The sequence below is a fragment of the Apodemus sylvaticus genome, chromosome 2 (genome assembly GCF_947179515.1).
Source record: "Apodemus sylvaticus chromosome 2, mApoSyl1.1, whole genome shotgun sequence".
Taxonomy (NCBI): Eukaryota; Metazoa; Chordata; class Mammalia; order Rodentia; family Muridae; genus Apodemus; species Apodemus sylvaticus.
This window is the reverse complement of record NC_067473.1, coordinates 56861065-56876703: the sequence shown is the minus strand read 5'-3', so window position 1 is coordinate 56876703 and position 15639 is coordinate 56861065. Positions and strand designations below refer to the sequence as shown.

Genomic DNA, 15639 nt, shown 5'->3' with positions numbered 1-15639 from the left:
GGCCTCTGCTTCCTCCTCTCCCCCTTTCCCCTTCTTCCTGACAATATGGGCACCCCCCCCCAAAAAAAAAACCAACAACAGCAAAAAAACGAGCACAGAAGCTATCTTCTGACCCTGAAAAAACTAACTGCCAAAGGAGGCCAGCAAGGCTAGGAATAGAGAGGCAAGGACCTAGTTAACTGATTCTGTACTTAGACAGTACAGCAGCCCTGGGTTTCCAGTATCCGGACCTCATGTTACATGGGAAATCAAATATCTGGCTTGCTTTAAGCTGTTGTTTACCTCTTCAACTCTTGACTCTGCTGTTACTAGAACTGAACAGTCTTAACTGGATTTGAGACATTGGGGGACCTGGTAGCTACAGTCCTTAGCACCACATTTTATTTCCATTAGACCTGTTTCTGTCTTACTGTGTTTTGAATGAGTAAAAATTGAAGTACAGTTCAGATTTGATGATGTGGTTGTTTGATGATGTGGTTGTGATATTTTCAGTATCATGTGTCATGTGTTCTGTTCAGTGCTCTTAATATAAAAGAAATAAATAGAACAATGTGTATTTGTTACTTTTGTATCCCTGTGCCCAATACCTAGCAGATCACCTCAAGGTAAGAAAGGTTTATCTTGGCTCACAGTTTGGGCTCTCAGCTCATCATAATAAGGAAAGCGTGCTGGATCCTCTCAGTCCATAGCGATGAGAGTGTGATGTCAGAGCTGTAGCAGACCAAAGAGGCAGAGTGATGGTAGAGGGATCTGGGTAGAACCTTCAGAACCTGGCTGTCAGCATATAAGGGTTCAGCCTCCTCTCTAGCCCACCACCCACCAGAAGTAGTGGGGCAAAATGGTTAATAGGAAATGGGTTGTGGTGTTGTTTAGAAATTGTTGTTTGGGAATATTCCAGTCTTTGTTCTCAGCAGTCCAGTCCTCTACCAAAACACAAACACCAATCAGCATCAGCAGTCCATTCCATTCAGCAATCACCACTCAGGAATCATCAGCAGCAGTTTGATCCAGAAATCTCATCTTGAGACTCTTCTAATCAGCCAGAGTCTGCAGAAGCAGCGGGAAGCCACAGGAACCTCAGGAAAAGTTCTTTGGCAAATTTCTCTTTATGAAGTCACCACAAGCTAAGCTCAGCAAAACAATGTAAGGTGAACCAATACATGTCTTCAGTGAAGAATAGTGAGGGGGAAAAAAAACCAATGCTCGAGCTCCCACTGTCTGTGGGGTCATATTCATATTACTTCTAAACATGCATCTGTTCACATGTCTGCCATAGCAAAACATCCTTTCATCTATGTCTGCTTCAGGAAAGCATGCTTTCATGTGTCTGGTTTAGTAAAACATCCTTTACCTGTATGTCCCAGCAAACCATCATTTGACATAACTGACTTTCCAAAGAAACCGAAAGGTTCCATTCACCTAGCTCTTAGTGAGTTATTTCTGTCAACTAGGTCCCCCTCCTATCACTTCCCAGCTCCCCTAAATTGCAACACTAGCTAAAGAATGAACATTAAAATCAGGAGCCTGTGGGGAATGCTTCATACTCAGACCCTGACAGGGTACCCTTAGGGTCTGTAGTACCATGCTGTTGGTTCAGTCCCATGTGTTCTTCTTGAGAGCACAGAGAAAGGGCATGAATTGGTAACTTTGGGGTATGACCATCTAACCCAAACACTAGCCTAAAATAACCACCATGTTTTCACCTTTGATTCTCCAACCCCCTTGAGCTGGTCTCAGCTGGGCTCTTTCCTGCTGAGTACACTGAGGTTTCATGTGGCTAGGATTTTGTCCACTAGATGGCTTTTATTCTACTCTGGTTTGAACTAGCATCTTAGCATGGCCACATGAGTCACTAGCACAACCCAGACAAGAGCTGTGGGGGTCATAGATTCTAACTGTTTCTACTAGAATCCCGAGGCAAGGGAATCAGAAAAGAAGAAAGAATGGTGGCCATTTATACAACTTAGCAGAGAGCTCTGAAAGAAGAACAGGTTAGGTAGAGCAACAGCGGCCATAATGGGATTGGATCTCAGCTAAATAAATGACTCAAAAGTAAAGAGTACTTGTTCTTCAAGCATGAGAACCAGAGTTCACATCAGATCCCAGCTCCCACGTGGGGCTACACACACACACACACACACACACACACATACACACACACACACACTTTAAAAAGAAGCTTTGGGTACTGGACAGATGATTTGACAGTTAAGAACTTCAAATATTGTGCAAAAGACTTGAATTGGGTTCCTAGTACCCATATCAAGAACCTCACAAAATGCCTGTAACTCCAGTTCCAGGTTATCCAACACACTCTAGTCTCTGCTGACACTGTATTTATGTGCACATGCCTACACACACATGCTTACACGTATGTACATACATAAAGTTAACATACTTTTAAATTTAAAAATAATGCTGCTTGATTTTAGATATAAAATTCAGGGTAGGTGTAGGGAAAGCTAGTGGGGACTGCGTGCCCGTGTAGGGATGGTGGACGCCGTGTGTCTGCTGAGGGGAGGCTGCCCGGCTACAGCCGCCAGCGGCACGGTCCCTGGAACGAGGCAGGTCTGCTCGGCCATGATGGTGGGCTCCTAAGTACCTGCGGAAGAAGGCTGCCCGACTAGAGGGGAAGGTCCTTGCTCAGAAGGTAGTGCCATTCCAGTGTGGGTTGTGTGCCTGTAGAGGAAGCCTGGCTGGGAAGTCTTTGGTCCTTTCCAGTGGCCCGTTACATTGTTCCTACATAGCAGGTTTTGATAAGAAGAGGCAGCTCATGGTTTCAAAACTTTACTATAGAGAAGTAGGAAGAGAAAAAGAGAGAAGAATAGAGAGAAAGAAAAGATAGAGGGGTGAGAGCTGGCCATGACCATGTAGAAAGAGGGGAGAAAAATGGGGAGAGAGGGGGAACTGGGGTCAAGAACATAAAGTCAAGAGAGAAAAGCAAAAGAGCTAGGAGGGGCCTAGCAGTTCCTTTTATAGTGAGCTGGGTTACCTGGCTGTTGCCAGGTAACTGTGGGGCGGGGAAAACCTGGCTATTGCCAGGTGACCGTAGGGGTGGAGTCCAGCCAGAACTATGGCCACAGGGTTATGTCCAACAGGTAGGGTTTGGAGAGATAGCTCAGTGGTTAAGACCACTAGATGCTCTTCCACAGGATCTGGGTTCACTTCCCAATACCCTTCCTGGTGTCTCACAGCTGTTATAACTTCTGTTCCAGGGTTTCCAAGTCCTATTCCTAACCTCTGGGTACTAGGTGTGAATATGGTATATAGACATACACACAGGCAAAAGACTTATACACATAAAATAAAAATATTTAAAATTCAGTGTAATGCCTTGATTTTTATTATACTTGATAAAAATAATAGTCTTCAGGCATCAACTTTGTAATAATTTTTTACCATTGCCAACTTCTCATTCCTTAATATTTGAATATTAGCTCTAAGCTCATAAGAAAATATTGCTTTTAAGAAGAAAGAAGTTGCATTTTTAAAGTATTGGTGAACTTTCTTTAAACTAGCAATTTTTTTGTAGACCATTCATTCCATGGGATTTTGCTTATGAAGAGGCTTTAAAATAAAAGGTCCATGAGCCAGCTGTGGAATCATGATGGACAGCATTTCTTATTCATAATGCACAGTAAAAATAAACAGATTAAAGTACTTGGCTGTTTAATGAGTTAATTGCATTTTGTTTGGTGATAAACTAAAAAGTCATTAGGAAGGAGTGAATATGTGTACTTCAATCGCCCTGTAGCCTGGGCAGTCTTTGAACTCATGGTCCTCCTATCTACAGCCTTGTGAGGGCTGGCATTACAGCATGGGGAACCACAGTAAGCTTGCTTTTTTTCCCCTGGGCTATTTAGTAACATAGCCATCCATATTCCCAGCACTGCCTAGGCCTTGTTATCAGACTTCCCTGTTACCTTATGGTGTGGCAGAGAAGTGTAAGCCTCCTTGATTTAGAGCCTGCTTTACTAGAAAAGACTTTTGTCCTTTACAGTATTCTGATTGGTGCCTGACTTTGTCTTGAGTAACTTACAGAGTGTTCTTCATGAACTCTTATTTTCTCTCTAAACTATCTTTCTTAGTAATTGTCATAAGTCCCTGATTTACAGGCATGATGAACATGCTGTTAAGTGATTTGTTCTATTCCTCTAGAAACTGGGGTTTGGGGTCTGACCTTAAGGTCCTTCCTAACCACCATGCTGCACTGCTAAGAATTGTTGGTGGGAAATGTTCGTGCTTAAAATGAAGCATGTTTTTACAACTATCTACAGTAGAGCCTTTCTCCCACTCAGTTTGCTGCTTGGTTTCCAGTAATTGGTCCCCAGTGCCTTGGTTGGGAAAATGTTTTAATATTGAAAATAAAAATGCCTAGTGTTCCAATGATGTCTTGTCCCCTGGGACATGTGACAGAAGCATATCCCTAATATAAAGACTTGCATTATTGTTTTGGAGATAGTTCACCTTGAAGGAACAAGTTTTTCCTAATAAAGACAGACAGAGCTATATCTGGTTTTTGATGGTGCTAAAGTATCTCAAAGATAATATCCTTCTAATCTGAATTTATGGAGTTTACTTTCTCAAAAAAAAATTCTTGGTGGGAAACATTAATGCTTGTATTAATAAATATTTTTATATCAAATAATTTTATCTATAAAGAAATTAGTGAATCAAACATTTAATAGGTGATTTACCTGACACAAATCCACGTATGGATTTGAAATGCCATAAGCAGACAAATCATATCAAGAATATTTCTTGTGGCCGATAGGGCAGGCGACTCCAGGGACTGAGGGCTCCTGGCGTTCAGAGACCTGGACTTCCTTTTCACAAAGCAGTGGTTTCCATTGAGACACCACCTTGCAAGGTCATGAGCACCTTTTATTTTTGATTCTATAAAATTTGTTTAATCTGTTTTTATTTTTATTAACATATAAGAAGTGATGAGTTTCATTATGATATTTTTATGAATGCATATAACATATTTTAATTGTGATAAAGAATGCTTTGAACATCCCTGCCAGAGGGCATGCTGACCTCTGTATCTTTCAGCTTTACCGTAAGAAAGCTTGTGGTTCTTTTTGAATCTTCCTGGATTCTCTGCTACAAAATGAACATTTGGTGTATCAGCAACATTTGAGAGACTATACACATACCTCCTTTAGAAACAAGGAATATGGATATTATTTATTTGAGTCCGATTTCAACATTGTGAAATGATTGGGTAAAAATAGTCCATGTAGGTGTATTCTGCCTCAGATTTTTCAGGTTAATCAAAGGAATGACATTAGAGGGCAACAATGGCATTAAAATATGAACAGCTTGTGTAGTAAGATGGTATCAAGTGTAATGTAGTCCTTTCTCAGAACACAAACACCAAGGGCAGATGTTCTCAGAACTACTGTGCTGGGTGAGAACAGTGTGTTGCTGCTAGGCAGTATGAGAAGCTGGAATTCTTGGAGTAGTCTGGGGTTCAACCAGTCATCTGCAGACATTATCATTTAAAAGGCTGGCTTGGAATACCAGGCCATTTGTAAAGGTGGCTGCTGTATTAAAGATGATTTGCCATCATTCTTCAAGAATGTTGAAGATTTTTCACTGTTTCATTGTTCTGGCAACCCAGTAGTTTGCAGTTTTAGTCAATGTTCAGGCTAATGTGTTTAAAATGTAGCCTCAGTCCTTCTTAGAAAAGGGAACAAAATATTCACCGGAACAAATATGGAGACAGAGTACAGAGCAGAGACTGAAGGAAAAGCCATCCAGAGACTGCCCCACCTGGTGATTCATCCCAGATACAGTCACCAAACTGACATTATTGTGGATGCTAAGAAAGGCTTACTGAAAGGAGCCTGCTATAGCAGTCTCCTGAGAGGCTCTCCTAGAGCCTTACAAATACAGAGTCACATGCTCATAGCCAACCATTGCATTGAGTGTGGGGTCCCCAGTGGAGGAGGTAGAGAAAGGACTGAAGGAGCTGAAGGGATTTGCAACCCCATAAGAAGAACAACAATATCAACAAACTGGACCCTCCAGAGCTCCCAGGGACTAAGCCACCAACCAAGGAGTACACGTGACTCCAGCTACATCTGTAGCAGAGGATTGCCTTGTCAGGCATCAAGGGGAGGAGAGGTCCTTGGTTCTATGTAGGCTCCATAGATGCCCCAGTGTAGGGGAATCGAGGATGGGGAGGCGGGAGTGAGTGGGTGGGTAGAGGAACACCCTCATAGACTCAGGGGGAGGGGAGATGGGATAGGTGACTTCCAAGAGAGGGGGAAACTGGGTAAGAGGATAACACTTGAAATGTAAATAAATTAAAAAATAAATAAAAATTTTTTTTAAAAGATGTAGCTTCCTCGCCATGGTGGTCAGAATGAGAAAGGGCTCTGTAGGCTCATCCATTTGGATGCTTGGTTCCCTGTTGGTGTCGGGGAGGGAGGTGTATTATTGAGGGCTGGCTCGAGGATCCAACAGCCCATGGCATGGCATTCCCAGTTCATATTCATATTAACCCCCACCCCACCCCACCCCACCCCCAGTATCATGTTTGTGGTTAACTGTAGTGTAAATTCCCCACTGCTGCTCCAGCACCACATCTGCCTGTAAGCTCACTGCTTTATGGTCATAAACTCTGCTACCTTCTGGAACTATGAGTGCCGAATTGAGTAGCTTTCTTTTATACGCTCCCTTGTCATGGGAATAGAAAAGTAATTTAAGACACTAACCCCAATCCCTACACTTCAGGTTACAGCTCACTGTGCTCCTCAAGAGACTCTGAAGCAGCAAGTCCACAGGCCCTTGGTCTAGGGACTCCTAGGATAATAGGAAAATATTTGGGATTCCTTCTTAAAATCCTCTCCCTAGATGGAGGTGGCTCCTGTGGGAACATCTGAAACCCTCCACCCCCTTCCCATTTTCTATGCCTTACAGGGTCTGGGCTGCACACCCCCCTGGCCATGGTCGGCGCTTTCCAGCTTCCGGCAGCAGGGGGGAGCTTCCACCAGTGCGGTGCAGTCTATCTCCCTCTCGCTCTTAGCTATCCTGCTTTCCCTCCTCTCTTTACCTTCATCTTACATTCCATAATCACCCTATGTGCAAGCTGTTCTTTCTCGAGAAGAGCTGCCAACGCTTTAGAGATTATTCTTTTAAAAGTCTTTTTCTAATCTGCTGCATGTTTTCTATTATTGAATTTTTTTAAAAAAAATTGAGTTGAAGCTTACCACTGGGATGTAGAGATGCAGTAATGTCATTTAAAAACTACATGCATCAGCAGAATACACTAGTCCTCGTTGCAGACTAGACCTGTCAGTGCATGCAGAAAGAGATGTACTAAAGCCTCCAGGCTTCCCGAGCAAGTGATGAATTACAAAAAGGGTGCACAGTAGCCTTGCTGTGGAAAAGCCCTGCAGGCACGCCTTAACTCGGGGTTCAAGGCCAACACCAATAGAAGGGTCTTCTGACTTGTAGCAGAGAAATGCGGGTTAGTTCTGTGGGACTTTTTCCCATCATGGATGCAGCCCAGTCAGGAGGAAACATCAGACAATCCCTACCATGAGGTATATACAAAATCTCTAACCACTGCCCTTCAGTAATGCCAAGCTTATAGTAGACAAGAAAAACCAAAGTTACTGTCACAGGCTAGAGGAAGCTCAGCTGCGACAATGACTATGGGGTCCAAGGTTTGCTCTAGAACAGAAAAGGAGTACACACGGGGAAATGCTCGTTCAGTCTAGAGCTCAGGGTCTGGGGATACAGCCTACCTAGTAAAGTGTTGCCATGCAAGCAGAGTTTGGACCCTCAGCACTCAAAAGGCCTAGCCCAGTGCTCTATAATAGGTTGGAGTATTGGAGAAAATCTTCACCATCCATCTCTGAAACTCTAGAGGTGCAAACCTCTGCACGAACTCGCACGCATGCACGCACGCACGCGCGCACGCACACCCTATGGTTTAGTTAATATCTGTTACTACAACCACTAGTTTCAAGTGCTGTGTCATTTAAAAGTTACACTTTTGCTCTCAGTGATATGTGAAGTCCTGCTATTTTCTTCCCTTTATCTGACTCAAATTTTTCAGTAAAATAAGTAAATAAACAAATAAACAGAAAAACACATTTGTTTATTAAGTGTATGTCGTGGTGTAATTTGTAAGCATATATTAAAATTCCACTCAGCCTGTGCCCCTTCCTCAAACGTGTTTATGTTCTAGCAAATTATACCATTTATTCTTAATTAGCCCCTTTGTGGGTAGAAAAAAAAATGCAATTTTTTATGTGTATGAAATACAAACAAGTCTAGCTACATACTCTCATCTCATTTTAAGGAACAGAACAGAGCTGTGAGCCGCACACCTTTCTGTCACTTTTTTGTGGCACCCTGCCTTTCTGTCCCCTCTTTACTACCTGCACAATTTTCCTTCCAACTGAAGATAATTAGCAATTTATTTTTCATTTTTCTAAACCGCATAAATTTTATTCTAAAGCATACCTTCAACTTTTCTCTCTGTGTACTTAGCTCCCTTTCTCTGCTGTATACATTTCTAACAGAACACCAGTATTCATCCTTTCTCCCGTGGCAAATAGATTGAGGGTTTGGGTTTGGGTTTGAATGGATGATGGGTATTCTTGATGTCTTTTCTGAGGCCAAAGTATGTCTTCTGCACTTTAGAAAGAGTGTCCACACTTGTACTGTTGCCTTCCGTTATAATTGGTTTTCTTTGATATTAGATTGAAAATTCCTCAAGGAATTTCCCTAAGTGGACATTATTGTGATAATGAGGATCTAGCGTTCATTGAATAAGTAAATATTTTAGTTATTAATTAAATGCTGCCTATATAACTCAAATATACTTGAGTGTTTGTGTAGTGTTGCCTTCTTGGTACTTTCTATCAATAGAAAGATTTGTGCAACTAGTCACTGAGGTGGAATTGTAGAGCCAGACTAAGGCCTAGAGCTGCACAATGAGACTTCTTTCTCTAGGAAGCTTGGAGGTAACTGTGGCACAGCTGCTGTGTTTATCACCATAGACTCTGTCCCGGTACTGGTTCCCCGCCTTCTGCATCATGGGGGGGGGGGGGCTCCACTGATTTGTACCACAGCAAAAGTTCTCACTCTTGTGCGTTATTCTCATTAGAACACTTTTCTATTTTTGAGTTTTAGGATTTGTGCACAAAGTGGAATTACACGCGTTAGTCCTCCTGTCCCTACCTGCCCTGGTTATTTTATACAGATTTTTCTCTTACTCTACAAAACACTCACCAGGTTTCACAGATCTCTTACTATTGATTTCTTCAACAGCTTGTTTAGACAAAAGTAGTGCTAATTATTGCTCATATTTTACAGGTTACAAATACTAAAGAAGTTGGGGAAAGTTAAAAGATTGTCTCAAGTTCACCAGCTAGACACAAAACCAGAACTCTCAGCTCAGTTCTGTCCAGATGTTTTAGTATTCACCATAAAGGAACATATTAATCAAGATGTTATTGTGTCACCAGTATCAGTGACATAATGACCATTTGACAGCTAGGAACAGTGTTCTGATGCTATTAGTAGGAAACTGGTAGCTGCTTTTCTTGCTCCCTCTTTGTTAAAAATCTCCCTGGAAAAGCTTAAGACAAACGGTGCAAACAAACACAAGGAAATCTTACTAGAGAAGCATATGGAGAGGTGTGGCTAACCTAAAGCTACAATATCCGGGAAGACAAATGGCTTTTTGATAGCTTTAGACCTACTGATGAATTAACACCTCTCCACATATAGAGTGTGGCTGATCACTCAGATTGCACTTTTTAAGCTGCAGAGGCAGTGCACTTAGGATACTGTCTTCATGTCAGAAATGCACTTTTGTGCTTGAAAATGATAAAAAATTACAATCGATCCTTACAACTGTTCTGTTCATCTTTATTGATCAGGTGCAAGAAAGATAAATCGTAGCCCAAATAAGATTATAGTAAATGTTAGCATCATAGAGGACGGGCAGTTGATAGAGAGCATTCATCATCTCAAATGGTGACCTGTCCATGGCTCCAGCCACCCCAGTCTGCTGTCTAATCACATACCTATTGATTTTATCTGCATCTTAGAAACCTGGATGTGACTGTCATTGGACAACCCGGATTGTTAAATGCAAAGAGGTCACCGGTGTGAGGAGGCTTTCATTTTCATTTTCTTACCAACCAACAATGATTTATTAAAAAATAAACTACCCAAGCTGTGGCTGTGAAGCCCGAGTGATTGGAGGGCGAGGCACACAATAGAGCCCTGCATTGTGTTGTGTTGCATCCTTCTGCACTGCCCAGTGCTTTGCAGGATATTCATTGAGTCTGAGAGCTCATGGGTCATTTGCGCCGACCCCTCTAGTGCACTGCTTTCAGCGCAGCTAGCAGCTGGACAGAATGGCACGTTTTTTAGTCCTGCTGTCCTGGGAAAAGCATTGGATTGCCACTGCAGCTTAGCTTATGTTGTCTATGAGTTCATATCATATGTGGTGCAGCCTCTTTTGCTGAGATTACTAAGTCTGCCTTTTTGTTCATGTTGATTGTTACAAATGTTGAGATGTGATAGAACACTTGTTGTTGTTGTTGTTGTTGTTGTTGTTGTTGTTGTTGTTGTTGTATCAAAGATTCCCCCACTCTCACCCCCAAACAGGGTCTGGAACTTGCCAGGTAGACCAGGCTTGCCTCAAGCCAACCCCTCTCTGCCACTGCTTCTTGAGTGTTGAGATTAAAGGCATGTATTACACCATCATGCTTAGCTAAGATCCATACTGAAAACAAAATACTTTGCAAAGTAAATACTGCATTTGCATGTGAATGTGTGTGAAATTTGTTCTTTGAGCTTAAGAATCTTTTGATTCTACAGTCCTAGTTAACCTAGTAAGGTAGTGCTAAGCCATCCTTCAAAAACATGGTAGGAATTTTCTCAGGAGGTGATCCTGAGAATTTCAGCATTTGTAACACAACATGAACGAAAAAGGCAGACTTAGTAATCTTAGTAATTCTTCATTATGAATCAACAGTGTGAACATCTGTCATGTAATTATATATATATATATCAATGCCAATACTGCCATTTAAATTAGTGGCCTTCCAAGTGTTTAAATACCGTGCCATTTAACCACCAATTCCTCTACTTCTGGTGTGCCTACAGCAAGGCTGCTTCTGTGTTTTTTTTTTTAATTGTAGGTCTTCAGGACACTTGTCTTCTAGCATAGCTAAAATGTGTCAACTTTGTTCACAGAGCTCAGAGTTCTACAAAGTCACCACAGAGGAGTATCAGAAAGCTGCTGAAGAAGTGGAGTCCAAGTTCAAGTGAGTTTCACCCTGCCCTGCCCTGTAGCGCAGATGGAAGCTTGGTTCTGTTGCTCTCTGCTGGGGAATACTTGAAGCGTTTGGAGGTGGTCAGGGCTCAGCCATGGTATCTGCTTTACTGGAACATTTGATGAAAGATTATGGCTGCTCAATCTATTTTCTGAACTAAGTGGAAAATAAAAGAAAGGGTAAGAGTTTTCAAATGAAGTAGTAGATGGCATATAATGTTGTAATTGCTACCTCTATTAATTGAAACATGGAAAACAATCACTTGTAGTAAAATGATGGCAGGTCCAAATTTGGATATCTTGCATTTAAACTATTTTTATTTCTTCACAAGTACCTTGAACATATTTAAATCATAGACTTTACCTTACCCTTCATTATGAAGGTGATGCTAAATTGCTATGTCTATTCATCCTCTTGATATCTAAAAGAATATTCTGTAATTGATGGATCAAAGTGCCCATGACCCATAGCCTTCTCTGTTCTCTTTACCGCCATTCTCATATTAGGTAAGAAGATATTTTACTAAGTATATAAAGAACTCTATTATATAACCGCTTTTAGTAGCACGTGTACAAATTAGTGAAGAAAAAAAGGTGTTGTGACAGATTTAGTTAAGAGAGTACATTGAACTTTGACCTCCTTCCTTGTACATGTTTATAAGCGCTTAATAAAATGATTAAACCTTAAGGTAGAATTATTAGTTTCTGCTTCAATGCCATTAGTGTGGTAATGGATATTTGTGTTACTTAATGTTGATTAAAATGTTTTTTTTTAAATGATGGTTTGAGGTGTGTTTAAATAAATGTAAACTTTCTATCTTCCTTAGCAAAAAACAAAGACTAGGGGATAGAGGAGATCTCCAACAGTAAGTCCAGTTCCACCAATCACTTAATGCCGTTTATCTTTGATGACAGAGTCTTATGTGGCCCAGGCAGGGCTCAGACCTGGTACCATAGCAGGCCTTCAGTTCATCTGTCTCCCACCACACAAGTGCTGTGGTCATAGGTGTGTACCACAGGTCTCGTACTAGGAGACCAGGAAGCTTTAAAGGGCTAGGGACATACAAGCGAACAAGGCCCTTGGTTTTATCCCTGGCACCCCATTAAACTAGGTCAACCTGGGATACATCACATGCTTTTTGCAAAAAAAAAAAAGTTCAGATAAAAGGTTGGATGTTGAATTAATATTGAAAAGTAATACTGTACTTACTGTGGTTTTTGATATTGTCGTAGATTATCTTTTCTCCTAATGGAATAACATTTCAAAAACCTTTTGTTTTCATACTTTGAAAAACCTTTGATTTGGCATCCTGGATATTTCTTCATTATAAGATAATCACTATAAAAATAACTAAAATTTAAGTTAGAAATTAATGTAGACTAGAGTGATCTATGAGTCTGCATAAAGAGCATGGCATTTGTCTTTGACTGGAGAAAGATATTGAGTAGGTGGAAGAGGAAGATGTCCAGAAGGAAAATATTCCTGCTTTGTTAGTGGGTGACAACTTTAGTGAAGATCAATGGCTCAAGAGATTAGCACAAGATAGAGCTGCAGAGGTCATAGGTCACCAGCTGCCAGGCTGAGGTTGGGTCTTCATTTAGTAAGGAGTAAATGGAAGTGGGTTGAGCCCAAGAGTGCTCTGACTTCAGTACTTTGTAGGAATAGACATCTGATGTGGGTGTGAGGTTTCGCTGGACATGTAACAAACAAGAATCAAAGGTACTAGGTGGGCATTCTCAGCTGGTAAGCAGATGGGTGCAAATTTTTTTTTAATATTGGAAGTAATTAGTAGCTGGCTAATGGATTGAACTCCAGGTCTACAGAGTACTGGAGAATGAAGTCCCCACCCAGTATTCAGGGTTAGAGTTCCTGAGGCCTTCATGACCTGCAGATGGCCACTTTGTCCTCATGGGTCTTCACTTTGTGCATATCTTCTGATCTTTTAAAAAATATATAAGGACAGTAGTCAGACTAGTCTAGAGCTCTTTATTTATCCTACATTAATTGTCTTAAAAAATGGATCAGACTTTGTAGATCTGCCTGCCTCTCTCCCAAATGCATGCTAGGATTAAAGATGTGCCCCCACAACCACCCCTTAGTTACCCCTTTAATGACCCTAAATGCAGTCCTTCTTTTATGTAGTAGGTATTAGGGTTTTAGCATAAAAGTTAGAAGGTAAGGATGACACAGATGAGTCTTTCATTCCTTGAATAGAACAGGCAAAAGAACCGTGATTGTGACTTTAGCAGGTTAGAAAACTGATATGTTGGCTCTTCTAGAGGAAATGTCTGTTTTGGGATGGGCAAAAACGGCTTTGAAGTGTTCCACTGGGCCACCCTGCCATGGGGTCTGCACTTGACTCCTAGAAAATAAGAGAGCCCATGGACTACGGGAGTGTTTTGATGACTTTGACAAGAAAATGTGGGCCTGGAAGATAAACTTTATCATGAAGAGAACCCTAATAGCATCATTCTTTGACATTTTGATGTATTGTTTGTACAGTCCGGTTGGGATCTGGACTAACTGGGGAGTTAGGCTTGAACTTTGCCACCGGCTGGGCCAGGGTTACATTAACCTCCTTGAGCGGTAACCTCTAAAACTTTGGAGCCTTGCTTGTGGCGGAATTCTTATTTATGGTGGGCTCCTCAGCTCATATGATATCAGTGTGATAGGCCAAACACTGACCCATGAGACCTCAGGAAGTCTGTGCACCGGGGTATGCTCCCTGCTTAGCGTAGATAGTGGAGTAGATAGATGGTCACGTGTCTTCGGCCAGGTAATTCTGCAATATCGGCTCTGCATTCTGATCTTTCCAGACTGCCTATGCATCTCCTTCTTTGGCTAATTGTTATTACCCTTTTCCAGCAATGAATAATAACTGACTTTGGCTTAGTTCTCTTGACACTTTTTGAGTACATGCTCGATCCCTAGAGCAGTTTAGGAGCCTTCCTACATGTAGTTTTGTCAGCAGTGAGGGAAGTCTGTGGAATGTTCCCTGAGATTACTATTTTTCCAACTCCAGTGCCAACAAATATTCAGGCTTCTTCACACTTTGAAGAGGCTTCTGGATTCATATTTTAGAGAGAAGCTCTTACTATACCTGTGGTGTTTTCTAGCTACTGCCTGCGAGGCTGAACATCTCAGAGCTGTGACTATAAGAGGGGCTTCCTAGTTTCAAAGAATAAAAATTGCTTAGAAGAGTCCCATGTCTCCTTAGAAGATTGACCATCTCAAAATAGCATGACCCTCCATCTGTTCCCAAGTGTGTACTATATTTTAGTGCATAAGCGCTGTATCGTGTGGCCGGGTGATTCTGGCCGCTTCCTCTCTGTACACCTGTGCAGCACCTGTGAGCTTCTCTTTGAAGCTGTCTGACCATCTTGAACCTGAACTGCAATCTTACTTAAGCAGCAAACACAGAAACCTCTTGTGTCCTTTAGTTAATTCTGTTTGCTAGAAGACGATTGATTAGGATGTACCTTGGTTGGCTGCAGGAATTAGAGCCTTTTTAAATTGCCATTTTAAGGGTAATCTTATATTCCTAAGATGCAGCTTGCTTGAAGTCACCCAAAGTGGAAAGAAAGTGAAAATTATCTAAGATAGCAGATGATTCATACCTTGATGTCAGCTTATCCTGCCAAGACATTCCAGGGCCAATTAAAATACTAGCTCATGCTCTCAACCAGCATGCTAGAGTTTGGACAGTAAACCATTTGGGCATGTTAGAATTAGTAGGGCTTCTGTTTTCCTACTTCATCTACCTGACGTTCATTCCTAGAAACTGGTGTGACACACCCCTGTTTTGTTCTACTGTTTGTGTGGAGAGCAGGTGGTCTTACCGGAGTGGGGCCTGTACTGCCTCATAAAAGAAAAGGAAAGATCAGCTTTTCAAATGAAGACCCTTTCAAAACCCAGAGTTCTGTTGTAAAGAGAGCTACTTCCCCAGTATACTCTAAACATTGTTGCCACTATTCTGGTTAGAATTACAGAATTTAAAGACAATACATATTATTTAATTATTTCCTCAGGTACTTTTCTTCCATAATAGCTTTAAGTTTTTAGCTATGAAACATAAATCCAGTGGTCAGTGAGATGGCTCAGTAAGTAAAGACACTTGCTGCCAAGCCTCACAGCCCGAGTTCAATACCTGCAAGTCTCCTGGTATTCAGAGAACTCACTCCTGCACATCTATTGCAGTGGGCTGTTGCTCACTTCCTGCAGTAGAGAGCGACTTAAGATCATAGCTTGTGACCACTTGGTGTTAGCATCCTCTTCCTCAGTGTAACGGAAAAGTGTGTTCTATATCGAATATATCTATAGCCTT

At 41.5% G+C, this 15639-nt stretch overlaps 1 protein-coding gene across 2 annotated transcripts in view; it reads left to right on the top strand.

Annotated features, from left to right (window-relative positions):
- The window catches only part of Chchd3 (coiled-coil-helix-coiled-coil-helix domain containing 3), a 257801-nt gene that overhangs the window by 194942 nt on the left and 47220 nt on the right, over positions 1 to 15639 (top strand). The window contains exons 6-7 of one of the 2 annotated variants that reach the window (XM_052173400.1): positions 11236 to 11306; positions 12142 to 12180. In XM_052173400.1, coding sequence (XP_052029360.1) covers positions 11236 to 11306; positions 12142 to 12180 — 110 coding nt within the window. The remainder of the gene's footprint in view (positions 1 to 11235; positions 11307 to 12141; positions 12181 to 15639) is intronic. The other variant, XM_052173401.1, reaches the window with a different exon arrangement.